Source organism: Sorex fumeus, unplaced genomic scaffold, assembly GCF_029834395.1.
Source record: "Sorex fumeus unplaced genomic scaffold, SorFum_2.1 ptg000047l, whole genome shotgun sequence".
Classification (NCBI taxonomy): Eukaryota; Metazoa; Chordata; class Mammalia; order Eulipotyphla; family Soricidae; genus Sorex; species Sorex fumeus.
Window position 1 is genome coordinate 47,777,600 of NW_026606104.1, and position 27,812 is coordinate 47,805,411.

Consider the following 27,812-nt stretch of genomic DNA (forward strand, 5'->3'; position numbering starts at 1 on the left):
CAACGGGTGCTTAACCAGTTAACTAGAACTGGACCCCAGATTCAAACACACACAGGGGGAGGAGAGGCGAGGACAGGAGAAAACTGATACAGAGCAACTGGAACCACTTTTGTTGCAACTTCCTTTCCAAATAAAAGCAGAAGCCTCTTGACTCATTGTCTTGGTGAGAGGACTACCGAGGCCCTGTCCCTTCCTCGTCCCAAAGGATAAGCCACATAAGGTCAAGGGACTTCCTCAGCATCCAGGCTGCCCTTCCTGTTGCCACAGGTGTCAGCAGGACCTTCCCCCGCCCCCAGAGTAGCTGCTGCAGAGGGCACAGAACAGATCCCCACACACCTTCCAGCTTTTGTTGAATTTCTTTAATGCTGTTAACGGCAAATCTGGAAAAGGTTCAGGACAAAGTTTTTTTCTGATTACAAAACTAACAGCTGTTAGAATTTTTTTCTTTTTTTCTTTTTTCTTTTCCCGGCTACAAAATACTCTGGGGAGATGCATTATAATTTAAAATATATAATATTGCACAAACAACCAAAAGATTAAACTAAAGAAATAATTACAAAGAGGAAAAACCCATCCCATCCAAAGGAAAAAAAATTCAGCATTGTCTCCACCCCAGCCCTCACTGAAGGTTTGCCGTAGAAGTGACCGCATCTCCCGGCAGCCCTCACCTCAGCCCCTCTAACTCACGGCAGAACACACCAGACTATGTACAAGAATCACCAGAGCAGCAGCGGAAGCACCAGGGTCTCCAGGGACTCCTGCAGCCCCTCAGTCCCCCAGAGAGCTGCAACTTCACCACAGCTGGGGGTGCAAGAGCCACGGGCTGCTCTGTCTTCAGGAGGAAGAACTTCTGCAGACAAGCCTCAGGAAGCTCCCCAACTTCTGCTTCCCTTCAGGACGTAGAAAGGCTGGGGCGAAGAAGCTGGATTTACCAGAGCTGTAAGTACTCGGCTTTGATCACTGCTCTGTACCTGCGAGCTGGTTTGTGTCCTAAGCTACAGGGGAGTTGAGGTGGGTAGCTGGTTGGACAAAGAATCCCCCGGCAATGCACAGAAGGGCCTGAAGTGGCTTCCTCCCAGTGTGGGGAGAGAAAGAAATACAAGAGCAGGCTCTGGCAGGCGGCACAGCTGGGCTAAGGACTTGGGTGAGTTTGACATGAAGAAGCCCTAGGAAGTGTAGGGAACATACCAGCCTGGGCTGGAAGGGAGGAGGTGGGAACTCAAGGTTTGGTCTCTAGAGTCTGTATCACAAGGAACTTTTCCAGGAATGGAAAACAGCTGGGAGGAGAGGGGGAGATTCCCAGCACTGACGCCCTCACCCTCTTACTCCCCAGCAGGGATAAGGACAAGATGTGCTTGCCAGCCTTGCCTGGCCACGGGCAGATGACATGCTTTCCTTGTCTGCTTATGGACGGACAGTGTGTCGTCTTGGTTTTCTCCAGGACACTGGTGGTTGGGCTTCTGTCTACGCAGGCAGAGGGCTGGAGCTCTTCCTTTGGGACTTCCCAGCAAGAGCCCCAAGAATAGTGGGTGTTCAGCAGGCTCATCTGGTGAGGGGGCACGTTTCCTCCCCGTTGGTCATCTGATGGTTGGCACAAGTCAGAGTTTCTGGTCTGGATTTAGTGAGTCCCTTCACAGGTGCAAACAGAGGCCAGAAATTGTGACCAGCCGGAAGCAGCCCAGAATTGTGACTAGAGCTGTGGCTGAGAGCCATTTGGGGGACATTCTCAGTGTCTCTAGGGCTGGGCTGAGACGAGAGGGTGGCGGTAGGTGCTGTGGGCGGGGATGGGGAGCAGCTTGCCCCGGCTCCCCTCACTCCCAGTCCTCCCACTCTGCATCTTCCAGCTGCAAATGGAGAGCACAGACATTTACTCCTTGGGGTCAAGCTCACACCCAACTTCCCCTCACTGCTGCTACTGCCAGACAGCCCTCCCGCAGGCCCTACACCCAGGGCCTATCTCCCCAGTCCAAGTAAACCCCTGGGGTAGAGTTGCCTTCTGGCTGCAGGTGATCTGCCGCCCAACACTGAACCTGCGGGAATAGCTGGCCACAGGAAGCAAGGCAGTCCCTTTGGGAGAAACTGCGTCCTGCCAAGCAGATAAGAACATGGCCATGTGACTGCCAACAAGGGTCAACTGAACCACATGGGGCTCTGGCACCCCCAATGCCTCCCCCACCACACACACACACACACACACACACACACACACACACACACACACCGCACCCCTCCACCCTCCAGGTAACTTTTTCTAGGCCTGCTGACAGGACAGGTTGTAGAATGACTCGCTGGTATATAGCATGTCCTTTTTGTGTGTGATGCTGGGGTGACACTGGGGGTCTCATACGTGCCAGGCAAGTGCTCTACCACTGAACCATAACCCCAGGACCAGCAGGTCAGGTCTGAAAGACACTGCTAAGACATATAGACATGTTACAAGGCCTCACAGCATGTTACAGTTCTCTGTTCTGTCCTGAGTGTGCTCCTCCTGCCCCAAAGTTTGTTTCCTAATACAACAAGCCCATTCCCACCTCTAATATAAGGTCCTGTGGTTCCCGCATCACAGTCGAAGTAAGGCTGATGAGTCTACTCTGGCCTGTAGCCTCAGTTCCACCACTGGCTCGCTGGAACAGCTTGCTTCTCAGCGTCCTCATTAAAAACTGGCCTACTCTTGATTGAGAGGTAGTGAAGAATCAGACTAATAAAACATCTGGGCTTATGGCTAGATCAGGTTTTGTGGGGCCTCAGTATGTTGATCCTTGCTCCCATGTCCTAGACACTCTGCTGAATGCATCTATCTACATTACTATCACGGCATATAAGCAGTTCTGTGCTTTAGATGGGGGAAATAAAGATTCAAGTTAAGTGACTTGCCCAAAACCACATCGCCTTGTCTCCAAGGCGAGGAATCTGCTCAGGTGCTGCACCTGGGGTTTGGAGGATGCGGGCAGGGTTTGAGTAGCTCCTTGGGTGATTTGGATAGAGGGCTAATGTCAAGAACTCTCCCATGTATCCACCCTTGCAGTAAGGGGAAGCAGAAGCCTTGGATCACAGCTGTTCAGAGCCTGAGTGGGAGGCCCAGCTCCCTTCCTGTGGCCTGTCACCAGAGAGAAGGGACCAGCCCCGGGGAGCAGTGGGCGTGGTGGGAAGAGTACCAGGCCTACTCACCTCCCCCGAGGCATCCACTTTGGAAAGTGCCATCTGTACTTCTTCTTCAGTCATGTCCAGGTCAAAGTCCTTCTCCCAGTCCTCACTGATGTCTGTGCTTGAGCCTGGAACCATGAGCCAAGGAGTGAATGGTGGGAAGTGGAATGTAAAGAGGTTATAGTGGGGTTAGTGGCCCCCTTCGAAAGCACCTGGGAGCAACCTGAGGGAACTCAAGAGGCTGAGCGCAAGCTAGCATGGGGGAGGTTTAAATTCCATCTAGAGCACCACCAGGAGCTACTGCCAAGCACAGACCTGGGAGGAACCCTCAAAACTGCTAGGAATGGCCTCCAAACCAAAATAAATTAGTAAATAAAAGCACTTGGTAATACAGAGCAAAGAAACAAACATTTTGGTTTCATTCTCCGTTAACCCCACTGCTAATGGTCACTGTCACGGTCCTCCCGTTGTTCATCGATTTGCTCGAGCGGGCCCAGTAACATCTCCATCGGAGACTTTGTTGTTACTGTGTTTGGCATATCAAATACATCACGGGTAGCTTGCCAGGCTCTGCCATGTGGGCGAGATACTCTCAGTAGCTTGCCGGGCTCTCCTAGAGGGGTGGAGGAATCGAACTTGGGTCGGCCATGTTGGCTGCGTGCAAGGCAAACGCCCTACCGCTGTGCTATCGCTCCAGCCCTACTGCTAATGGTACCTACTTTAAAACAGAAATTCTGGGTTCAGTAAAAAAATTAGCTAAAAGAACACTCATCGTATGGGGCTAGCAAGAGTTTACAAAGGTAAGGTGCTTGCCTTACATGCTTTCAACTCTAATTTGACCCCTGGAACCACATATGGTCAGCAGTCACTGCCAGAAGTGACTCCTAACCATGGCCAGCTGTGGCCCAAACACAAATACAAATTTATGGTTTAACTGATCTCAGAGACTGCAGCTGAGCTGGCCCAGTCAGGCCTGGACTTCAGGCCCCGATCTTTGGAGCCCTCTTGGGATGGGGGTGGGCCAAGACCCTGCCTATGGGAAGGCCCAGTGTTCTGTCCACAGTCGACTTCTGCAGGCATATAACAGCCCAGCTATGACTCCACACTCCTGAATCAATCCAGTTTCACAGCCCTGGGAGTGCGTGGCTGCATATGCAGTTGCACATGTCACTGTCACTGTCCTCCCATTGTTCATCGATTTGCTGGAGTGGGCCCAGTAACGTCTCCATTGTGACAATTGTTACTGTGTTTGGCATATCGAATACGTCACGGGGAGCTTGCCAGGCTTTGCCATGTGGGCGAGATACTCTTGGTAGTTTGCTGGGCTCTCCGAGAGGGGCGAAGGAATCGAACCTGGCTCGGCCAGGCTGGCTGCACGCAAGGCAAACACCCTATTGCTGTGCTATAGCTCCAGCCCACAGCTGCACAACATCTCCAAATTTCAGAGCTGACAGCCCAGTAGGAGCATGGAAAAATTAGATGGGAAAGTTACCTAGAAGTCCACTAAACTTGACAGAAAACAATAGCACAGAAGTCTCAACTAGCATTTACTAACAGCTTAGTAAATCCTCAGACTTTAATGTATGTTGTAACTAGCAATATCAAGTAGATTATTTTGTACCTGCTAAAGGATCTGGGGCAATATAACTGAGGACACTGATGGAGGGAAAGTCGCACTTCAGTGCTGGAACACTGAACACCTGAAATGACTTTGGGAAGTCTTAAAGCGTTAAGTGAGAATAAGCAAACGGCTCCATAGTAGAGAAGCACTTGTGCAGAGGCTCCAAAAGTCTAACAAGTCTTTTTTTTTTTTTGCTTGTTTTGGGTCACACCTGGCAATGCACAGGGTTTACTCCTGGCTCTGCACAGTCCCCTGGCAGTGCTCAGGGGACCATATGGCATGCCGGGAATCGAACCTGGGTCAGGCGCGTGCAGGGATGTGCAACGTCCTACCCACTGTGCTATCGCTCCAGCCCCAAGTCTTTGTTTTGGGGCTATACCCAGTAGTGCTCAGGGATATTTCCAGTTCTGTGCTCGGAGTGATCCCTGGCATGCTGGGGATCTATAGAGTCAGGGACTGGAGCGGAGTCAGCACAAGCAAGGCTAGCACCTTACCTCCCTCACTATCTCTCTGGCACCTGTCACAAATCTTCCAGAAGCAAACAAATACTCTATTTACAGGCTAACTTCTTCACCATTTCCATGCTTTTGCTCAAATCTCACCATCTAAATATGGTCTTTAGTACAGCTGGTACAGAGCTTGCCATGCACATGACTTACCTGGACTCAATCCCTGCGTCCTATACAGTGCCTAGAGGAGTAAGTCCTGAGCACCACCAGGTGAGGCCCAAATCCTATTACCTCCCAAAATGTGTCTACCTTGAGATTTTGTTTTTTAAACTATATAGTATAGCAGTACACTGTGCACTGATTGCCAACGGTCTGTCTTGTAAAATAAATCCAGATATGTATCATAAAACACCTGTATAAAGCCATCCTTGAAACAAGTGGAAAAAAATGCGCCTACCTTGAGCTCCTTTTTTGGGGAGCGTAGGGGAGCTCTTACCCAGTGGTACTCGGAGGCTACTACTGGCTTGGTATTTGGAGAGCATGTGGTACCAAGGACTGAATTCAAGCCTCCCCCATACAAAACATGTGCTCCAACCCATTTGGGTTACTTCTCTGGCCCTGATTTCCAACTTAATTATTTTGGGTTTTTGTTTTGTTTTGGGGCCACACCCGGCAATGCTCAGAGGTCACTCGTGGCTTGGTACTCAGGAATCACTCTTGGTGGTGCTTGGAGGACATATGAGATGCTGAGGCTTGAACCTGGGTGGGCTGCATGCAAGGCAAATGACCTACCCATTGTACTATCGCTCTAGTCCTTAAATTATTTGGGGGTTTTGGGCCTCACCCTGCAGTGTTCAGGAGTGACCCCTGGCAGTGCATGGGGGACTGTATGTGGTGTCAGATTTGAACCAGGACTGGTGGGTGTAAGGCAAGTATCTTAACCCTTGTACTATCTTTTTAGTCCTGCCTTTCCAAGTTTAAATAACAACCCACCTCCCTCACTCTGCTCTAATTCACTTTTCCATTGTATTCATTAGTTTCCAGCATATCGCATAATGATACTTAAATATATATTGACCAATACCTGAGAAGCTAGAGTGTGAACTGCCTGAGTATAGGGATCTCTCCTTTGTTGTTTAGCTTTTGGGCTACAACCAGCCCATCACTCCCGTAATGCTCAGGGGTCAGCAGCACACTAGGTGAGTGCCCGGCATGCCGTACTGTCTCTCTGGCCCCAAGGGATGTTTCTTGGCCACACCCAGTGGTGCTCAGAGGTAACTCCTGGCTCTGCACTCAGGGATCACTTATGATACTGCTTGGGGTATCACATGGAATACCGGGGACTGAACCCAGATATGCTATGTACAAGGCAAGTGCCCTATTCACTGTACTATCTCTCCGGCCTGGGATTTAAAAAGTTTCCAAACAGCTAGAACACAGAGTTCATCTAAATATTCATGATCAGATATGGGAAATCATGGCCCATGCACTAAACCCAAACTACCAGCTGTTTCTTTGGAGATACAAATTTGGAAAAAAGTAATGGCCATTTGTATACATACTGTCTATGGCTGCCCTCATGCTTACAATGGCAGAGTGGAGTAGTCTGGATGACAAACGAGGCTCCCCAAAGTCGAAAATGTTTGAGATCTAACCAATCCCTACTCCAGGTGATTCTGACCACCTCTGCTCCAATACTGGGGTCGTAATGTGACTTCAGTCATTATTAGCTTTTTCTTGGTTTCTGGGCTACACCTAGTTGCCATCAGGGGCTCCACTGACTCTGCTCAGGGATCACTCCTTGCAGTGCTCTGGGACCACATGCGGTTCAGGGATTTGAACCAGGATTGTGGGATCCACTGTCTCACACTATGCACTATTCCTGCAGTCCTTCTTACAGTCATCATTGGAAAAAAAGTTATTACTAAGAAGTATATCACGGGATCACGGTCCTCCCGTTATTCATCGATTTGCTTGAGCGGGCCCAGTAACGTCTCCATCATGAGACTTGTTGTTACTGTCTTTGGCATATCAAATACGTCACGGGTAGCTTGCCAGGCTCTGCTGTGGGGGCAAGATACTCTCGGTAACTTGCCGGGCTCTCTGAGAGGGGCGGAGGAATCGAACTCGGGTTGGCCATGTTGGCCGCTTGTAAGGCAAACGCCCTACCGCTGTGCTATCGGTGGCTTTCACACTACGAAGTAAACTGTAAAAATAGTTCCTTCAAAAATAGTATCTGCATGGGGTGGGAGAGCTCAGCTGCTGGAGCCCATGCTTTGCGTGTATGACGCTTGGGTTCAATCCTAGGCGGCTCCTGGTACCTGAATACAGTCAGGAGTGACTCCTGGACTCTGAACTGGGGGTATCCCGGGGCACTGTCAAGTGTGCTTCCCAAACAAACACCGGCTCCCACAACCCCCTCCACCCCCCCCCATGGTCTGTGTAGCAGATGATTCAAAAGGCTGGAGTACATGCTTTGCCCATGGGATCCCTGGGACCGAGCCCTGGAACCAAGTGAGAATGCTGCAACTGAAGATGCGTGGCTCCTGGCAAGCACCGCAAGGAGGCGTGTCCTACCACAGGCAAGACTGCAACACACAGTGAGCAACCACCGAAAAAGTGTGTGAACACCACAGCCAGGTAAGGACCCCCATCCCTGCCAAATTCTAAATATTCCAGTAATAGTAGCAACAATGAAAAGGGAAAAGAAAAAAAAACGTGGAGTGTGATTCCATTTCAAAAACAAAACCAAAACCAAAAACATGTGGGTGGGGAGCAGAGTTTGTGTAGGGGTTAAGGTGCTTGCCTTGCATGTGGCTGGGTCACATAAGGTGAGTCCCCTGAGCACCACCAGGAGTGATCCCTAAGTGCAGAGCCAGGAGTAAGCCCTGAGCACCGCTGGGTCTGGCCCCCCAAATGAAACAAAAACAAAACATGCATGGGGAGGTCTCCTTGGGAAGCAGATGAATAGCTCGTTGCCATTAACCCATGCCTTGCTGCCATATGGCCAGCACCTCGATCCCTGGTTGTGACTCTGGGCTGCGCGCCACAACTGAGATGGACACCTCCTGCTGGTCACTGCAACAGCACCACAGCTGGGTAGCATGACCCCCTGGAGGACCACAACCAGAAGACGCCCAGTGAGCAGGTGGCTCACTGCAAATAAAGCAGCACCAATCTCGATGAGCAATGCAGCCCCGTCATGTGATGCCCTGGAAGCACCCAGCCAGGTGCCTTCTGCTTGGCACAGCAGCAGAGAAGGGGCAGGGAGACAGAATAAGACTGATGCCTGGGCTACACGTCAGACCAACTCTACCAAAACTGGGGTTGGGAGTGTGGTGGTGGAGGGGTCTCTAAGCATCTATTTAAAACTATTTTTTAAATGCCAGTGGAGGAGCTGGAGTGATAACAGCAGTATGGCGCTTGCCTTGCATACAGCCAATCTGGTTCGATGCCTGACATCCCGTATGGTCCTCCAAGCACCACTAGGAATGAGTCCTGAGTGCAGTGCCAGCAATAACCCCTGAGCACGGCCAGGCATGACCAAAAATCAAAAATGCTCACTGGAGTGGAGAGATAAAAAGGGCTGGGTACATGCGCTGTATACAGGAAATACATGTCTATTTCCCAGTACTGAGCTCTGAGCTGGAGGCACCCTTGAGAATGGCCAGGTCTGGCCCCAAATCCAAAATAAATGAAGACTCAAGTTACCGACATCTGGTCTTCATAATGCACTGTGGGAGTGACAAATGGAGTTGTGTTTCTTCTAGGTCAGTGTCTCAACCCTTCTCCGACCTTGTTTTCTTCCTCTGGCCCCTCTTGGTTGTACCAATAGGACCCCTAGTCTCGCGCCATGGGCCCCATTGATTTTTCACCTGTGGCCCCCTAGGAGTATCCCGGGGGCCCAAGTGGAGCCACATGGCTGCAGTTAAGAAATGCTGCTCCAGAGGTATCCTTGGTTAATTCCACACATGGGTCTAGAGGCTGAGGTCAAATGTGCAATCAAGGCCCAGTTCTGAGTCTAAGTCTCCCTGTGTGTCAGGTCACGCTTCCTGTGAGCCAGGAGCCGGCTTCACATCGGATTCCCCACTTGAGAGCTACAGCTGTGGAGAGACAGCTTCCGTCCAGGACGCTGAAATGACTCTTCAGGCTTCAGTGTCAGGGCAATCCTTTCAGGGACAGAACACAGAGGATCCAGGCCACAGAGTGAGGAGGTTTTCATACCAAGCACTGCACAAGGTTCCGCCTCAAACACTGCTGGGTGTGACCCTGCCCATCTCTCTCCCCTGGCACTCCCCCCCAAAGAAGGGGAAAAACAGTATCACTAGCATTAGTATCCTCTGGGTGGAAACCAGCAACCCCCATCTGCAGCTGAGGAAGTGAAGGTTTCAAGTGGCAGAGCTGTGGCTTGGCTTTGCTGCCTTCGGCCTGCTACCACCAAGGCTAGCTCCCACAGTGGGCAGTAAGCTCCGCACCACAATGGGACTCTCCCCTGCAACAAGAATGGAAGGCTTCGCGATGGAGGTGTCTCCTCCAGGGCACAGCAATCCCACAGCAATTCCACTCTCCTGCTCTGGGTCTCCGCTTCAAGCCCAGCAAAGAGATGGAAGCGGAAGCAACTCCCCGGCCAGTGGAGGTGAGTAAGGCTGAAAGTCCAGGGCTCCTGCCAGTCCAGTCTGCCCCTCGTCCTCTTCCCCATTTCCCTACTGAGAGGGCCTGGCGAGGCAAAGTCCAGTCTAAGCTTAACGCATCTTGGGAAAAATGCAGGCAGCAGCACTACCACAGCAGCAGTCACCCTGGGACCCTCTCAGACCCCATGGTCTGGTTATTCCGGGGAATCTGCTTTGCCTAGGGACCAAGCCTCCCTACTAGCTTTCTAGAATGTGGACCTAAGAGCAAAAATGAGTCACCAACTCTAAGTCTTAATGTGTTATTTTAAGGCTAGCTCACTCTACTCTGCTCCCACTGTTCCACCTTAATCCAAGACCCTGGCTTCCTCTATCAGGGAACTACAACTACTTTGGGCGAGGGGGGCCCTTCTGCGTGGAAACCCCTGCCCCTCCTTTCATGCCTCCTACTACTGCACCCCAGAAGCAGCATGAAAGAGTGGTGCGCCAACCACCGTTCAATCCCAGGCATATGGTCCCCTGAGCCCGCCAGGAGTGATTCCTGAGTACAGAGCCAGGAGTAAGCCCCGGACACCGCTGGGTGTGGCCCCCCCCCCAAAACAACAAAAGAGTTCATGCCACAACTCTCCCATAGTGTGTGTTTTTGTGTGTGCGCACACGTGCAGTGCTCATGATTGTGTGTCTGTGTGGCCAGTGCTTCAGGGATAACTCCTGGCTCTACACTCAGGAATTACTCCTTATGGTTCTCGGATGACCACATGGAATGCAGGGGAATGAACCTGGGTTGCAACTCCCCCATACTCTGTCCAATCCCCACCACCAGTTTTTTTCTTTTTCAGGGGGCCTAACCCAATGATGCTCAGGGCTGATTCCTGTCTCTTGCGCTCAGGGATCACTCCTGGTGGGCTTGGGGGACCACTATGGGGTGCTGGGGATTGAACCTGGGTCAGCCAAGTGCAAGTCAAGCACCTTACCTACTGGACTCTGCTCCAGCCATCTTTTTTTTGTTTTTCCCTGATTACCGTCTCTGGTAGCCCAGTTCCAAAGGAAACCTATTGATTCTCAGTTCGTATGGTTTTGGGCCATACCCGGCGGTGCTCAGGGCTGGCTCCTGGTGGGGCTCAGGAACCACACGGGATGCTAGAGGTTAAACCCAGATTGTTCATGTGCCAGGAAACATGTTTCCCCCTGTGCCATCTCTCCAGGACCCAGAAACCTATAAATTCGTTAAGCCTCTACACCTGCTTCACTGTCTTCTCTTCCCTAACCAGCTCAGATCTCATGAGTCATCAAAATGTCACTTCTTAAAGGTACTTGAGACTGTCTTTTTCCTCCACTGATTTCACCTGGCCAATCTTGAACCCTAGTTGAATCCACTCCCTTATTTGTTCTGTGTCTGCTTCTGAGCAACAGGATGTGGTGAGACAAAGTACAACAGTGCTGACTGGTCTCTTTCAATAATACATACACACCGCCCACCCTCACAAGGTGCAGCTAGTATCCGTCCCACCTAGCACACCTATGTAAGTGTCCACTTGGTCACTCCCCTAGGGGCTCATTCTCTTTTCTCAATACTTCTCGGGGTGATCAATATTTCGGACCTTTAGGGAAATGGGGAAGATCATGTAGCGCTCACAGACTGTAAGGCTGAGACAAGCCTAGCAGTGCTCAGTCCACTAATACTGACATACACAACATGCTCAGGGAATGGTTCCCCTTCTCTTATCACTTCTCCAAAGTGGGCTTCACTCAAATTTTATTTGCTGTTGGGCCACACCTGATGCTTGTTGTTTAGGGTGACTCCTGGCAGTATTTGAGGAAACCAGATGAACTTGAATCAAACCCAAGCCTCCTGCATGCCAAGCATGTACCTGCCCATTGAACTATTTCTAGCTCTCTGGCCTTCTACTCCAATTTTTTGTTTTTCAGTTTTTTTGCCACACTTGGCAGTGCTCAGGGTTTACTCCTGTCTCTGCACTCAGGAATCACTTCTTGGCAATGTCTGGGATACGATATGTGGTGCCAGAGATTGAGACTGAGCCAGATGCATACAAACTTCTTCCCTTACTGATTCCCCGCCACCTACTGTGAAACAATTTCCATCCATTTAGAGTATCGGGAAGTTTAGGGATTGGCGACCTTTCTGAAGCTAACAACGCTTGGATCTGAAACCAGCATCATCCTCACAACTGGCCTTTAGTGACCATCCCTGTTGATCGCAGTATCATGTCCAACCACCTGAAACCAACTGGAGATTACATTCCTGAATGCGCTTTTTGAGCCACCCCAGCCCCAGCCCCCCACTTTGTTCTTCCCTCTCCTGAGAGACAACAGAGACCGAACCTTGGTCCCCACCCCCTGCATGTGCCCCACCCTGACACCTGAACTGGGCAGCCTCCCTGGCGGGGTTCCCTTGAACCCGCCCCACTCTTCAGCTCTCCGTACAATGCCTGTCTCCTCGATGAGCCTCCCGCTGATGCCCACTGATTCCTTCCTTCTCTGAAGCCCTGCGGTCCCAGGCCTGGCCCAGCCTGCCTGGCACTTCATCATAAAGACTGTGGCCTTGGCCCCTCCCTCCTCAGTGGCTCATAAAGACTAGGTGGGAGCCCATTGGATGCTCTCACTGAATCACAGAAGGAAAGCACAGTGCTGAGATCTGGAAACCCTGCAGTTTCTCCCCTGCAGGAAGCAGGGGAGGGTTGAGTGGGGCCCATCAGAGGCAGCTTCCGGTCCCTAACAGTGCTGGTATACCAGATCCTCTGCTGGGAAACTGTGTGGCCAACTGGTCTGGGACATTAGCAGAGAGCAAGGTGTGCATGTCAAGCGGCAGTGGGGGCACTCCTGCCCATCAGCTATCTTCAGTCTCTACGGCGGGAGGGCTCTGCCGGGGCAACGAAACGAACAGAGCGGCCATGGCTTCATCCCAGGAGCCACAGATTCCTCTTTGAAAAAGTCAGAGTGCCCATTATAAAATTCCTTTCACAGTAAGAAACTAAAACTATTACTCAAACTGATTCACAGCAAGTTCATCAGTGTTCACTTTTTAATTTGGGGGCGGGTAGGAGGCACATTCAACAGTATCCGGGGCTACTCCTGGTGCAGTCCCTAGGGTTGTTCCAGGCAGTGCTCAGTACAACAGGTCGCCTATATGCAATGCAGGTGGCCAACCCCTTTGAACTCTCTCTCCGGCCTTAGTGTATATGGGGACAGAGACATGGCTCATCAAGCAGAACACACGCGAGGCCCTGGTTCTGATCCCAGCATTGTATGGTTCCCCTGGAACACTTCCAAATATGGTCACCACAACTACACAACAGAAAACCCGGTACCAAAAACTGTACATGTTTTTTGTTGCAGAATAATTCTCAATAGAAGTGTATGAACCCAAATAAAGGGCTTTCCTGAGCTCACTTAGAGAAGACCCTTGACTTCAATGTTAGGGCTGGAAATGAGGCTCAGTGGCAGAGAACTTGCTCTGCATACACAAGTTTCAACCCTGCACTGCAAAATAAGAACATCAATAGAGGGGCTGGAGCAATAGCACAGCGGGTAGGGCGTTTGCCTTGCACACGGCCGACCCGGGTTCGATTCCCAGCGTTCCATATGGTCCCCTGAGCACCACCAGGAGTAATTACTGAATGCATGAGCCAGGATTAACCCCTGTGCATTTCCAGGTGTGACCCAAAAAGAAAAAAAAAATTAAAAAAAAAAAGAACATCAATGGAACAAAGATTCCCAGTTTAGAAAACCAAACAATCCAAATGGATACTAATTGGATGGCGGTAGGTAACACTTGGGCTTGAAGCAAGACAGAGCTGGGTCTGAACCTGGTCTTGCCAATTCCTGCCATGAATTTGAGCAAATTCATTTCAAATGTCATTTTTCATCTATAAAATGAGTACAGTAATGCTGACCTCATGGGCTATGAGATGTGAAAAGCTAAATATACACAGTACAGGACCTAGTATAAACCTTATCTTACTTCTAACAACATGAAGATTTTTGGGTACATATGTGCATCTTGGATATAATTATAAAGAAGATAATGGGGGCAGGAATGAGTAGGGTGCTTGTCTTACCATGGCTGACCCATGTTTGATTCCCAGCACCCCAAGTGATCCTCTAAGCACCACCAGGAGCAAGGAGAAAGCCCTAAGCATCACTGGGAATGGCCAAAAAAAGGAGGGGGCAATGTAAACACACACACACACACACACACACACACACACACACACACACACACAGAGTTAGAGGGAGAGATGCAAAGGCACTGACTGATAAAGCCAGGAATTTGATCCTCCCCCAAATATAGGGAACGGGGAAATAGCATATGGTGATAATGTAATGGGCACATGCTTTGTTTGCAGAAGCCCTGGATTTGATGATCCCTGGTACTACGTGAATGGAAGTCTGGATACTCTGAAAAACCACAGGAGTAGCCCCTAAGAATTACTGGGCATGGCTCAAAGCCAGGGGGCGGGGGCAGATATATAGGGACATATAGACAGGAAAGTAGATGGATGGCAGCCGCCATTGTCATCATCACAAATGAAGGGGGCCAGAGTGAAAGTACAGCAGTTATAGGGAGCTTGCCTTGCGTGACGCTGACCCAGGTTCGATCCCCAACTCCTTTATGGTTCCCTAAGCCCACCAGAAGTGATCCCTGAGTGTAGAGTCAGGAGTAAGCCCTGAGCACTGCCGGGTGTGGCCCCCAAACAAACAAAAACCCCCATCACAAGAGAAGGACACCCACTCCTAAAATCCTCCTGCAGGAGACAGATGTGCCTCACAGAGCTCACCTCTTGCTCGCCCTGGCACGCCATGCTCCCTGCCCGGGCTCTGGCTTCCACACTTACCTTTCTTCCCGTTGTTGGATGGGGTGGACTTCCCGCTGTCTGAGTTCAGCTCAAACACCCGTAAGTCTGTGAGCACCTCCTCCCTCAGAGTCTCTACTCTCGCTGCAGGTCTGGGTTCTGTGCCACTGAAACGGCCAGCAGGGGTATGAGGCTTCGCCTGAGATGGGGGTGGGGGTCCAGTCTCGCCCACGTCTACAGTCAGGCTCTGTTCCTCCAAAGATGCCTCCAGAAGTTTTTGGGACAGGTCCTTGGGCAGCACTGGTGCCTCCGCTGCGGGGGCAGGCTTGGCAATCTGCGTCACGAGGGAGATGCTCTCGCTGCTCTCTGAAGGTGTCACCTCTGCCGGAGGCTCAGCTGAGCGTGCCAGAGTTTCCTCACAGGGGCTCTGGGGACCAGGTCCTCCTTCTTTGAGGGATGGAGAAGGGGTGGGACTAGGAACCTTTGCTTCTTTTGGAGATGTGGGTGAGAGGCCCACAGGCTCCTCTGTAGAAAGAGAAGAAAGGCAGAGGAGAGAGAGCGACACGCTCAGTCACTCCTGAGACAACCACGGAGCTCCCGGAAGCCAGGCCTCAGGTTCCTGCCCAAGTGTGCTGTGCCAGTTTTCTCACCCCTTCGCCATCAGGTGCACTGCAGATACTCCCCCCGATGGAGTCTCTCCCACCTGCAGGCCCGAGCACTTGTCTGGGCACAGGCTGGACAGCGCTGCTGCCCAAGCATCGGAAACTACAAAGTCAAGACTTGAAAGCAAGTCAGCTGCGATTCAGGTCGGACTCCGCTACATCCTAGGTGTCCGCCGCTGGACAAGGCTCTTGGCTTGGCTTGCCTCACTCGTGTAAGCGGACTGGAAAGACGGTGTGTGGTGCATATGACAAGGACACAGAAAGCTCTCAATGCAGTTTGGGTATGTAAGTGCTTAGTGTATTGTTAGTATTAGCTCATGCAGGTGACTCCAAACCCCTGTGCTAAGCTGTGCTGGAACAGAGATCTCCAGGTACTCAGTTTCCTCCCCAAGCCAGCGGTTCCCAAATCTGGTGGGGCATTAACATAACCAGGGGTACTTGAAACATACAAGTTTGGAGGGCTGGGGATGTTGTTCAGCGGAGCACTTGCCTTGCAGGGATGAGGTCCTGGCTTCCGTCCCTGGCACTGCAAAACAAAAACAAAAACAAAAAAATCCAAGCATATAAATCTCACCACAGGCCCCAGAGAGACTTATTCTGCAGGTGGGGAGAGCATCCAAGGTTGCTCAGAAGTAGATCATCCGGGGTGGGAGTGATAGTACAGAGGGGAGGGCACTTGTCTTGCATGTGGCTGACCTGGGTTCAATCCCTGACATTCTATATGGTCCCTGAGCACAGGGCCAGGAGTAGCTCCTTAGCACTGTTGGGTGGGCCAAAACAAAAGAAAGCAAAACAAACAACAACAAAAATAGATGGTCGATGAACTGATGAACTGCAGCAACTTAGACGTGTGCTTTTGTAGCTAAACCCAAGGTACCACTCGCCTTGGTTACACCCTCATTAGCTCAGTCTGTCCTCAGTCTACAAAAACTCTGAACTTATTCCCTGCTCTTCCCTAAAGGGCCAAACCTCTCCACTCCTCAGGAGGAAGAGTCCTGAGAGTCCCCTGGAGGCAGCACTGCTAGCTGCTCAGCACCCCTAAAAGTCCCTTACCTTCCTCTTCCTCCCAGCCAGGCTCTTCGGAGATGCTTTGCTCTGCCCGCTGTTTCAGGGCCTCCCTCCGGGCTTGTTCCTGAGAAGGAGAAGCAATTAGGGGCCGTCAGAGAACCCTCCTCCCAGAGTGGTCTGGTCTACTCCCTCTGGGCTGAGCAGAAAAGGGCCCCCCACTATGCCAACATACCTGCTCCAGCTGATGGACTTTATAGAAATACCGATGCCAGAACTCGGAATGGGAGACAGCTGCTGGGACCTGGAGGGAGGGGGTAGTAAAAAGTGACTTCAGGACAGGTTACAGGGGACTGTACCCTCAGGGTCACCTGGCTAATTCTAGATTTGTAAGTGGCTGGGTGGCTGAGCAGTGATCCTCAGACCACACCCACCTCCCAGCACCACGGTCCAGGTCCTGCTTAGCTGAGCAGAGAAAAGCATTCCCACCAGGCTCTGCAAGCCCTCCCAGGTCTCCTCATGACTTCCCAAAGCCTGGTGACTCAGTTTCCTCCATGTGAATTCTTGGCTCAGGACATGGCTGGTCTAGCGCTCCAGGGTCTCCCACTGCTCTCTGGGCTCATGTCCCTCTTAGTGACTCTGGACATGTCCCTCCCACCTCCCTGCACCTCAAGCCTGAGCTGGCTAAGCTCTCACCATCTTGGTGTAGAGGGCCCGGATGGAGGGGCTTTCTACAAGCAGCTCTGAGATCTCCCCTTTCTTCTCCTCCAGGCAGAACTGGGAAAGCCAGGCGTCAAATAATTCCGGGGGCCCTGCAGAGTGACAGACACTGATGGTCAGTTCCCTAACTCTGGGGAAAGAACACGGCTTGGCGAATCATATGTAGGGAGGGAGACTGAATTGGGGCCACCCACATGAAAGGCAAGTGCCATAACCCTAGACTCCCTCTTGGGTACTGCCCATAAAACACTGCGGGGGAGGGCGCAGAGAGACGAGAGTGTGGGCGTTAAGGCACTTGCCTTGCACAAGGCCAGCCCCATTTCAAATCCAAGCACAACATAGACTATGCCTCCTGAGCACTGCCAGGAGGAGCAGCTCCCAAACACTGCCTTGTGTGGCCCCCAAACAAAAACCAGAGAGGCCCAATACACAGAAAATACTTTTGTGGAGAGACTGGCCATTTTCAACAGATTATAAAAGATTTTTGTTAACTATGGGGCCAGAGGGATAGTACAGGGCATCTGCCTTGCACCTGGTTAACCCAGGTTCAATCCCCGGAGACCCTTATAGTTGCCTGAGTACCACCAGGAGTGATCCATGGGCATAAAGTAAGGAGTAAGCCCTGAGCACTGCTGGGTGTGGCCCCAAAACAAAAAAGGGGGTTTGTAACTAAAAGACACCTTGATTCTTTCAGGAAAAAATTTGAAGTGTTAAGCTAATGCCCTTCAGTCTGACTCCCTTCTGCCACTCACACCGCCCTTACACTCTCACCATTCGCCCTTAAATCCAGGCTTCCAAATGTCTAGGTGTTTGCTGTTCTTTCTGGGCATTGAAATGGCCCACGGACTTTGTTCAAACACCCTTCCTCCACTTGTAAAAGTAAAATGAGTTTACTTTTAACTCACGCTCAAAACCCTATTCAAGGGTCATATCCTCAGTTCCCCACCTGGACTGGGCACCCTCTCTCTGCTCCCTGCGACCACCCCACCCGGAGAGCAGGCTACTCTCTGCTGCTCTGTTTTTACGCTTTCTCCTCCTAGCAAGTTCCTGGAGCTGTGGACTGAATAGGGGTTTTGACTCACTTGTTCAGCAAACAGGGGTGGAAGAGAAAGCAGGCAGAGGAGTAAGGTTGAGAGGGAAATTAAACTGAGAATAAGGGGCCACGGGGCCATCCCCTAAGGGGGTAAAGTGCAGGGTTGAAGTAGAACAGCAAACCCTCTCAGATGCAGATTAAATCAGGTTCAGGGAGAAACAGGATCATCACCCACCCTACTGTTGTCAGGAGCACACGAATCCCACTCTGATCTAACAGATGGCCAATGCAACCAGAGACAAACAGGGCCCACAGCACAGGTGCCCGGGGTCCAGCTGCCCTGCAAGCCTGGCCCTCCTCACTATCCCCTCACCATCTGGTTCATTGCAGTAGGTTGCCGGGTCTGACTGCAGGCTATAGAGGCGAGCCTATAAGAAACAGAGAAGAGAATACAGAATTGTGGGGTGCTGAGCATACATACGCTGTCAATTAAAACAGCTTCTTCCTTATTGTACTGTACACATAGGATGGTGGCCTATTAGCACCGTGACTAAGGGTAAGGTACCAGGACAGGAGCTGAGAACTGACTCTAAGAAAAATGGAATTTTGCTGGGGAACTAAGAAAACAATCCAGATTTACAAACAAAACTTGAAAAAATGCAACTCCCCACCTAATAAAACCATTCACCAAGAATTTCTTGGGGGTTGGGCCAATTGTACAGCAGGTAGGGAGTTTGCCTTGCATGGAGCCAACCTGGGTTCAATCCCTGAGATGGTATTTGGTCCCCCAAGCTCTGCCAGGAGTGATGTCTGAGCATAGAGCCAGCAGTAATCCCTAAGCTCTGTCAGATGTGGTCAAAAACCCAAACCAAAACAAAAAATTTCTTGCAGTCTGGTAGATGTCTCCATGGCTGAATGGCCTGCCTTGCAAGCAGCAATGACCTTGAGCACAGAGCTAGGAGTAAGAACTGAACTCTTTCTTTGAGGTGTGGCACCCTCAAAAAAAAAAAATCCTGCAATTTTTGTATTTTATTTGGCGTTTTGGGCCACATCTGGCCGTGCTCAGGGCTTGCTTCTGGCTCTGCACTCAAGGATCACTCCTGGTGATGCTCGGGAGACCATCTAAAGTGCAGGCACTTGCTTTGCATGCAAATGACCCCAGTTCAATTCCCCGCAATGCATGTGATCACTAAGCACCACCGGGTTTGATCACTGAGCACAGGGCTAGGAGTCGCTCCTGGGCACTACTGGGTGTGGTTCCAATGCCCTCTGCCAAAAAAAAAAGAACTCAAGCTCTACTTACCAATGCTTGCAAATAAAAAGAAAAGAAATGGAAGGGTAGATACCTGAGGAATCAGTGGTTCTCTTTGGCTGACGGAACTGTGAAAATAACCTGGGTCCAGAGTGACAGTACAGCATGTAGGGCATCTGCCTTGCATGTGACCTACTCAGGTTTGATCCCCATTACCCCCATATGGTTCCTTGAGACCACCACGAGTGATCCCTGAGCTCAGACACAAGAGGAAGCCTTGAACACCAGTGGTGTGGCCCAACGATAAAATAACCTTGATATTTTCTAATTTAATCATATAAAATAATCCCTGCACACTCCCGACTTATCTATGGCTTTGCTTTCTGCAGTTTCAGTTACCAGTGACCAATCATTGTCTGAACAAATTATGTTCAATAGATATTTTGTGAGAGAATGAGAAACTAGCATAACTTTGTGTGTGTGTGTGTGTGGGGGGGGTGATGGGGATCAAACCTAGAGCCTCTCACATGCAACAAAAGTTCTCTACCACTAAGTCATATCCCTGGCCCATCACATTACTTTTATTCCAACAAACTGTCACATTTGCTCTATTTTTAAATGTTTTTTCTGGGGGCTGGAGCAAGAGCACAGCAGGTAGGGCATCTACCTTGCACACGGCCAACCCAGGTTCGATTCCCAGCATCCCATATGGTCCCCTGAGCACCGCCAGGGGTAATTCCTGAGTGCAGAACCAGGAGTAATCCCTGTGCATCGCCAGGTGTGACCCAAAAAGCAAAAAAAAAAAAAAAAAAGTTTTTTTCTGAAATCCAAATACATTTAACGTATAAACTAAACCTTTATCATAGGTATGTGTGAATACCTCTAAAAAATAAGTATCTGGGGCTGGAGTGATAGCATAGCGGGCAGGGCATTTGCCTTGCACGCAGTCAACACGGGTTCGATTCCCAGCATCCCATATGGTCCCCTGAGCACCGCCATCAGTAATTCCTGAGTGCAGAGCTAGGTGTGACCCAAAAAAGCAAAGAAAATAAATAAATAAATATCTTTCTTATAGAAATAGATCAATAATTTCCTATATACATTTTTATAGAAAAAAACATATTCCTTGTGGAAAAGGTGGGGATATTATGCACATATCTGCATTTAACCTGAACATGCATTGCTTTCAGGTATAGGCTGAAGCTAAAGCCAGTGTTCAAGATCTGCAGACGTGGCCAACAGTGAATACCTTGGTGCCATCGTAGGGCTCGGCTGTGCCGGACGGTGTGCCCATCAGGGTAATGACATCACAGTCAATGGTTTTGTCTGGCGAGGGAGCAAAGGTGTCAGAAATCACCCCTAGGAAGTCAGACAACCCCTTCTTCATCTTCTCCGTTGCTCCAGAGGTGCCTTCAGTCTGCGGAAAGAAGCCAGCAGAGGAAACAAGTGACTCAGGCTATAATCCAGAGTACGGCAAAGAACTAGGGGCAAAAATGGTATAGACTGTGTGGAGACCAAGGAAGCACTTTCACCTTGGGACTAGAAAAAAGAGGCAGTCAGGGTCCTCACCCTGCTGAAAGGGTATGGGACAGGGTTAAACAGGCCTATGCAGGTGAGAGGAGAGCCCCTTTCTGGTTTCATCAAAACTGCAAGGCAAGCCAGGGTGATCAAAAATTAACAGAAGTGGGGATGGTACAGTGAGCAGGGCATTTACCTTGCATGCAGCCTACCTAGTTTCAATCCCCCAGCACCCTATATGGTCCCCTGAGCATGCCAGAAGTGATCCCTAAATATAGAGTCAGGAGTCAGCCCTGAGCACCGCCAGGTATGACCCCAAACAAAGGGAAAACAAACAAACAAAAAATTAACAGAGGGGGATAGAGAGAAAACTCAAAAAGGGCTGGAGCTTTTTTTTTTCATTCAGGAAATCTGTTCAATCCCTATGAGCATTAAATAAATCCCAAACACTATAAGGAATGAACCCTGGGCACTGAGCTAGAGTAGCCCCTTAATTACTGCCAAATGCATTCTGACCCAATCCCTCTAATCCAAGTGAAGGGGAAAAAAAATTTAGCAGAGACTCTATGCCATGGACTCTCACAGGAGAACAGTATCTATAGTGGCGGCAAAGTACTAACTTTAGAGTCAAATTTGAATGTGATTTTCCGTTTCACATTTTTTCTCTCTTTTTGGTTTTAGGGGCATACACGGCAGTGCTCAGGGTTTACTCCTGGCTCTGTGCTCAGGAATCATAGAGGGTGCTAGGCATTGTACCCACGTCAGCCACATGCAAGGCAAGCACCCTGCCCTCTATACTATCTCTCTGGCCCCCAAGGTATGTTCCTTCTATTGCTAAATATTCTTTGGTATGGTTGTACCACAACTTACCTATTTACCAACTGACATTTTCTTCCCATCAGATTGAATGAAAGCATTATGAAAACTATTGTACAATTATTTTTGTGAATCTGTTTTTGTTTTCCTTGGTAATAGAGTAGGATTAACTCGATTAGAACTACTAAACAGTTATCCAAAGTGATTGGTTTTACCATTTTACACTCCCACCAGCAATGTTTGAAAGCTGAAATCTAATTTCTTCATGTCCTTTAAGTTTTAGTCACTATTTTGGAAGCAGGAAAGGGTTGGGGCCAAACTAGCTGTATTCAGGGCTTGCTCCTGGCTCTGTGCTCACGGATCACTTCTGGCAGTGTTCCAGGGACAGGACACCTAACTAGAGATGGACATATGCTAGTTTTAATCACTACTGTGTCTGTGTACCTTACCGCCTATACAGTCTATTACGTCCTGAGACCTCAATACTGAGTCTCAACTTCCTTATCTGAAAAACTCAGCTAAATTTATACTTATTTCATAGGATACCTTGAAGATTAAAGAGATAAGTTCTGTACAATGAAGGCACTCCAACCAATTATTGTAATGGCATAATTTCATAATCAATTCTCATGTTTAGGAATATGATGTATTTGGGGGCTTAATGCATACCTGGGTATCCTAACCAGGAATAAATATTATTTGAGGATTTTAGATCCAGGCTATACATTCCATTCCTGCCTGCACAAAGGCAGTCTGACCATTATAACTAAAACTTAAGTGTTTCATTTGTCCCTCCTAGAAGTTCCATATTTTTGGCTTTTTTTGGGTCTGTTTTGGGGCCCCACCCGGTGGTGCTCAAGGCAAATGCCCTACATGCTATTCTATCTCTCCAGCCCACGGTTAAAAATTTGATAAAGCAATGCAGGAAGGACAAGCTTATAGTTAGCGTACGCTCTATGTTTGCTGATAGACACGATTCTTTCCGAATGCAAACCTATGGAACAAAACAATCAGAGGGACAGTCAGGTGGAGGGCGGAGGCAGTACTCACAGCCAGCTTCTCCTTGACCACACTGGCCGTGGCTGCAATGGTGCAGGCCGTGTCATGCTGCACCACCTGGGTAAACTCCGTTAGGTCCCTCTTCATAAACTCCAAGGCTTCAGAAGACTATGGAGAGACAGACAGGGAAAAGAGTCAGCTGCTTCCACCACTCTTAGTTTTTGTGCTTCTTGAGCACCAGACACAATGATACAGGGAGGCCGGGCTCAGAAACAATGCGAGTGTCCTGATTCTCCGGCCTGGATTACCTGACAATAGAGAGCACAGAGCAAGCTCTTGCTGTCCTGAGGAAAGGGAGTGAGTCTCAGCCCAGACTGACGTTTATAAACGAGTGACCATGAGTAACTCTCATTAAGTCCTTGATTTTTCCCTAAAATAAGGCTGTTAGTGTTGTTAGTGATCCTTAATAGCAGACCAGAGAAGGGGCATATGTGATTTGAAAACAACAACAACAAAAAAAACTTGATAACACATGAAGTAGTAATATCTGTTTCAACTTTCAAATGACATGAATAAAAGGTATGTGATTTTATCAAAGGGAAGTATTTCTATTTTACTTTTTTTATTTTATTTTTTGCCTTTTGGGTCATACCCGGCGATGCACAGGGGTTACTCCTGGCTCTGCACTCAGGAATTACTCCTGACGGTGCTCCTACTTTTTTAATTATAAGAAAATTCAGCTGAGAGATGTATGAAATTTTACATCTGAGAGGCTTTAAAAAACATATTGTGGGGGCGGGAGTGATAGCACAGCAGGTAGGGTGGTTGCCTTGCACGTGGCCGACCCAGGTTCGATTCCCAGCATCCATACGGAACCCTGAGCACCGCCAGGAATAATTCCTTGGTGCAGAGCCAGGAGTAACACCTGTGTACCGCCAGGTATGAGCCAAAAAGCAAAACAAAACAAAACAAAACAAAACAACACATTGTGGGCCAAAGAGATATTATATTATGGCTGACCCAAGTTCGAGCCCTGATGTTCCATATAGCTTCCCAAGCACCTTCAGGAGTGATTCCTGAGTGCAAAGCAAGGAGTAACCCCTTACATTGCTGGGTATGAAGCCAAAACAACAAAGAAAAAATCAAAACTGAAAAAAACCCATGTTGCATTAGTAACAGCAATGGTTTAGAAAGTTTTTATGAGTTACTTGTGACAACAACTATCAGTTGAAAAGTATGTGATTTTAGGGGCCAGAGCGATAGCTCAGTAGGTGGGGTGCTTGCCTTGCATACAGCTGGTCTGAGTTTGATCCCCAGCATCTCATATGGTCCCCTGAGCACTGCCAAGAGTAATTCCTGAGTGCAGAGCTAGGAGTAACCCCTGAGCATCGTCAGTGTGACCCAAGACGCCAAAAAGAAAAAAGGAAAAAGCATGTGATTTTAAGGTTGGGGAGAACAGAAGAGGAAAGGCATTTTGCCGTGCATATGGCCATAGCCAGTGGCTTGAATCCCCATTACCACATATGATCTTCTGAGCACTGCTGAGGTCAGGTCACTCCTGAGCAGTGCATCAGGAATAGGCTCTGAGCACTGCCAGGTGTGCGTGTGGTTCAAATCTCCCTCCTCAGACAAAAAGGGGGTATGCAATTTTTACAATCAACAAAAGGACTATTAATTCTAGAAGTCTTCATGAAAGAAAGACTGCATTGAGCCCTAGAGAGGAACTGGACTCATTGTACAGTAGGTAGGGTGCTTGTATAGTTCAATCCCAGCACCCATCTGGTACGATCAGTCCTGTCAGGAGTGATGCCTGAGTGCTGAACCAATACAAGACCCCGAACACTGCCTGCATGGCAACAGGAAAGAAATTGCTGAGCTGGGCAGACAGAGTTAGGTGAATGGGCCTCCTGTATGAAAAACACGTTCCATTATGTTGGAGGCCCAGGTCCTGACCTCTGGCACCACAGCTGAGGACCACTGGCAGTAACTCCCTCCCCAGCACAGAGCTGGGGGTAGCCCCCATCACCTCTGGGTGTGACCCAAAACTAAACAAACAAGGATGGGATTGGTTTAAGAAATATTATAGATCAAAGAAATAGTACAGCGGAAACAGTATAGCAGGTAGGGTGCTGTCCTTGTCCACAGCTGACTCAGTTCAACCTCTGGCACTTTATAGGGTCCCCTGAGCTCACCTGGAGTGATTCCTGAGCATAGAGCTAGGAGTAAGTCCTGAGCATCACCAGGGATACCCCAAAAGTTTAGAAAAAAAAAGAAAAAATATTAGGCAAAAAAAGGGTAAACAAATGTGGTAACTGAGAGCAACCAAGACTCAAGGAAGAGCAACTGATTGTTAAACAGTTGTGATACTGCCATGCTAGAAAAAAACGGCGATGACAACTTTGATCATGAGCAAATCTGTGATGACTGTGGGACGCAGCCAGCTCCACTCTCAGACACTAACCCCAAGGAGAAAGACCAGAAATCACCCTAACAAGAAAATGGGGTCACCCAGAAAGAGTCTGTGTGTAGAGGAAATGAAACAGTTGAAAACAATGCCCCTCCAACCCACCTTTAAGGGCCAGGCACCGGACAAGGAACTCAGAGTAACCAGGAAAGGAGAGCCTGGAGAAGTGTGTGGTTAACTGAGAGAGTGCCATGTCACAGAAGCCAGTGGGGCAGAACTTCCAGAAAGCGGTCACCATGCCAAGTGCAGCTGAAAGGTCCAGGAAGATAAAGGCTGGAAACCACCCACTGAATCTGGCAAGAGGCAGGATAAGCGGAGTGTGAATATAGATAAGTCCGTATGTGGCAGCTTCAGGGGTAGCAAGCAAGGCAAGAGATATAAAGTTGTTGACCATAAATTTCAGAAAGCTGATGCTTCTGAGAAGTCAAAGAGGAAGTCCTGTAAATAGGTACCTGAGGGAAGAGTCAGATTTGCATCAAGTTTCTGAAGGCAAGGGGAAAAGGAAAGCCATTACCAAAAAGGGAGGTGTTCAAGGCCAAGAGCAATGTATATAGATGTGTGTGTATGTGCATACATGCTCACACACAGGGTAAGGAGTCAGACAATGACAGCAAAATAAATCTAGGAGATGGAGTCCCTGGGACAATGTATGCTAAGGGCCACACAGGAACTGAAGCAGCTGGGTACTAAGCAGATCAGAAGGGGCCGGAATAGGAAGGGAAAGAAAGAGGGTCAAGGTGAGGGTAGAAAGACCAAGAAAAAAAAAAGGGACTGAAGACATTTAAGAGGTTTCCCTCTCACTCTGGACACTTAATAAAAATGGCTGACCCTCCAAGGTACTTAGTATGTGCGAGGTATTTTTCTTAGTACTCTACACATTTTATCATTTAATTCTTCCAGCAATTCTGCTGGGTGGTATTTTACAGTTGAGGAACTGAGGTCTAAAGAGGAGGTTAAAGAACTTGCCCAGGTCCATAGAAGCCGAAGCAGCTAAGAGGGGAAACTGAAATCTTCTCTTTCTAAATGAGGAATCATCAAAGACAAAAACTAGTCCTGAGGACCACCAGGAGTGATCCCTGAGCCAGAGCCAGGAGTAAGCCTTGGGCACAGCGGGTGGGGCCCCAAAAACCACCACCCGGTCCCCCTGCATCCCCTGCAACTGGGTGCCTTCATAACAAACCTGGAAGGCTGATCTAGCGGTACCCCAGTTCCATTAGAGAAAGGTGCTTATATACATCCGTGAGGGGCAGCCCCTGCTGGCCTGGAGCCCGACTAGAATTGCGACTCCGGGGGTCCCGGACAGTATTAAATTCCCCATTAACAACGTGGACAACAGCACGGCGTTTTCCCGATTTGCTGGCCAGAGCCGACAGACTGATGTGGGGTGAGTCCGCGGGCGTGGGGGGAGAGGCCCACGTCTCCCGGCATATGAAAGTACGAACTAAACCCAGCCCAGAAGTCCGCGGGGTGCCCTGGGGGAGGACTCACCCCGGTGGCTGGAGGTGAACAGTAATTACCTATGCCAAAATTCAGCCGGGCTGGTTTGGAGTCACCAGCGTGGAAGGAAACACGCTCTCACAATGACTCGGCTCACGCCCCGCACGCTGGCTGCCTCCCCACCGGGCACGGCCCCCGCGCCTCCTGGGAAGCTTCTGGATCGTTCTGGGCAGCTGTCAGAGTGCCGGCTGGGGCCGAATGCCCGCAGCCCGAACGCTGCGCGCCCCAGGAGACAACTATCGAGTGCTAGTACCTTCTTCCACAGTCCTGCTTCTCCGCAAAGCCTCGCTCAAACATGCTGTCCCGGAGCCGACATTCGCGGGGCGGAAACTAACAGGGGGAACAACGCGCGGCGGTGCCCGGCGCGTCGTTTTCTCGCGGCCAAGACCGGGCCTTCCTGGACGGACCGGGACCGCCGGGCGAGGCGGTCTCGAGTCGGTCTCGGGGCTCTCAGCACTCGGCCGGGCAGGGGGCTGGGAAGCGAGCGCGAGAGAGGCGGCGCCGGCCGGCTTACCTTCTCCTTGACGGCCTGGTAGCTCTGCTGCAGCCAGCTCCGCCACCATCCCACGTCCTCCCTGTGGAAGACACACACACACACACTCACACACACACACACCTGTGGCCCTCACGGTGCGGCTCGGCCCGCCCAACGATCGAGTCGCAGTTCCCCCTCGGAGGTGGCCTGCGGGCCGAGGCTCCGCGCACCGCCTGCCCACCCCTGACATGGAGGCTATACCCTGCGCTTTCAGCCCGGTCCATGGTCGCGCTGGGCTCCTGTTACCCACCGGAACCCTGTCCCTGCACCCCAACCCTGGGAGAATTCAGAGCCCAACGCCCAAGACCTGGAAGACAAGCTCACCCTTCCGCCATCTTGCCTGCATGACATCACCACTATTTACTGACCTTTGACTTCCGACACGGCACCGCCCCCTCAAGCACCGCCCCTAACGCTCGGCCCAATCCTCGCGCCGGCACTGCCTTCACCCAATCGCGCTCCATAGCTAGGCCCCGCCTCCTTGAGGCCGGTCCAGTAGCTGTTCAGAGTTGGCCTAGACCCCGCCTCTAAACGATCTGTCCAATCGCCACTCAGCTCTGTCCGCAGGCCCACCCTTCAGCGCTAGCCCCACCTCCACCACCCTGGAATCCGGACTGGTACCTCCACGTCCCGTACGGTGGCTGCTGAGAGCCAG

The 27,812-nt window shown here is 50.1% G+C and overlaps 1 protein-coding gene across 3 annotated transcripts; it reads right to left on the minus strand.

Annotated features, from left to right (window-relative positions):
• Positions 1–321: 321 nt before the first annotated feature.
• BSDC1 (BSD domain containing 1) lies at positions 322–27,536 on the minus strand. Of its 3 annotated transcripts, XM_056123446.1 has the most exons (12): positions 27,482–27,536; positions 27,137–27,197; positions 22,713–22,829; positions 20,578–20,745; positions 18,450–18,504; positions 17,020–17,135; positions 16,559–16,627; positions 16,372–16,450; positions 15,809–15,844; positions 14,699–15,181; positions 3,169–3,272; positions 322–1,844 (listed from the first exon to the last, which is right to left on the minus strand). In XM_056123446.1, exons 1-12 carry the CDS (start codon positions 27,490–27,492, stop codon positions 1,812–1,814), a joined length of 1,332 nt encoding a protein of 443 aa, XP_055979421.1. In that variant the 5' UTR covers positions 27,493–27,536; the 3' UTR covers positions 322–1,811. The 3 variants fall into 3 exon arrangements, with proteins under 3 accessions (XP_055979421.1, XP_055979423.1, XP_055979422.1); XM_056123448.1 differs by lacking the exon at positions 15,809–15,844; XM_056123447.1 differs by lacking the exons at positions 15,809–15,844; positions 27,482–27,536 and adding an exon at positions 27,359–27,396.
• Positions 27,537–27,812: the final 276 nt, after the last annotated feature.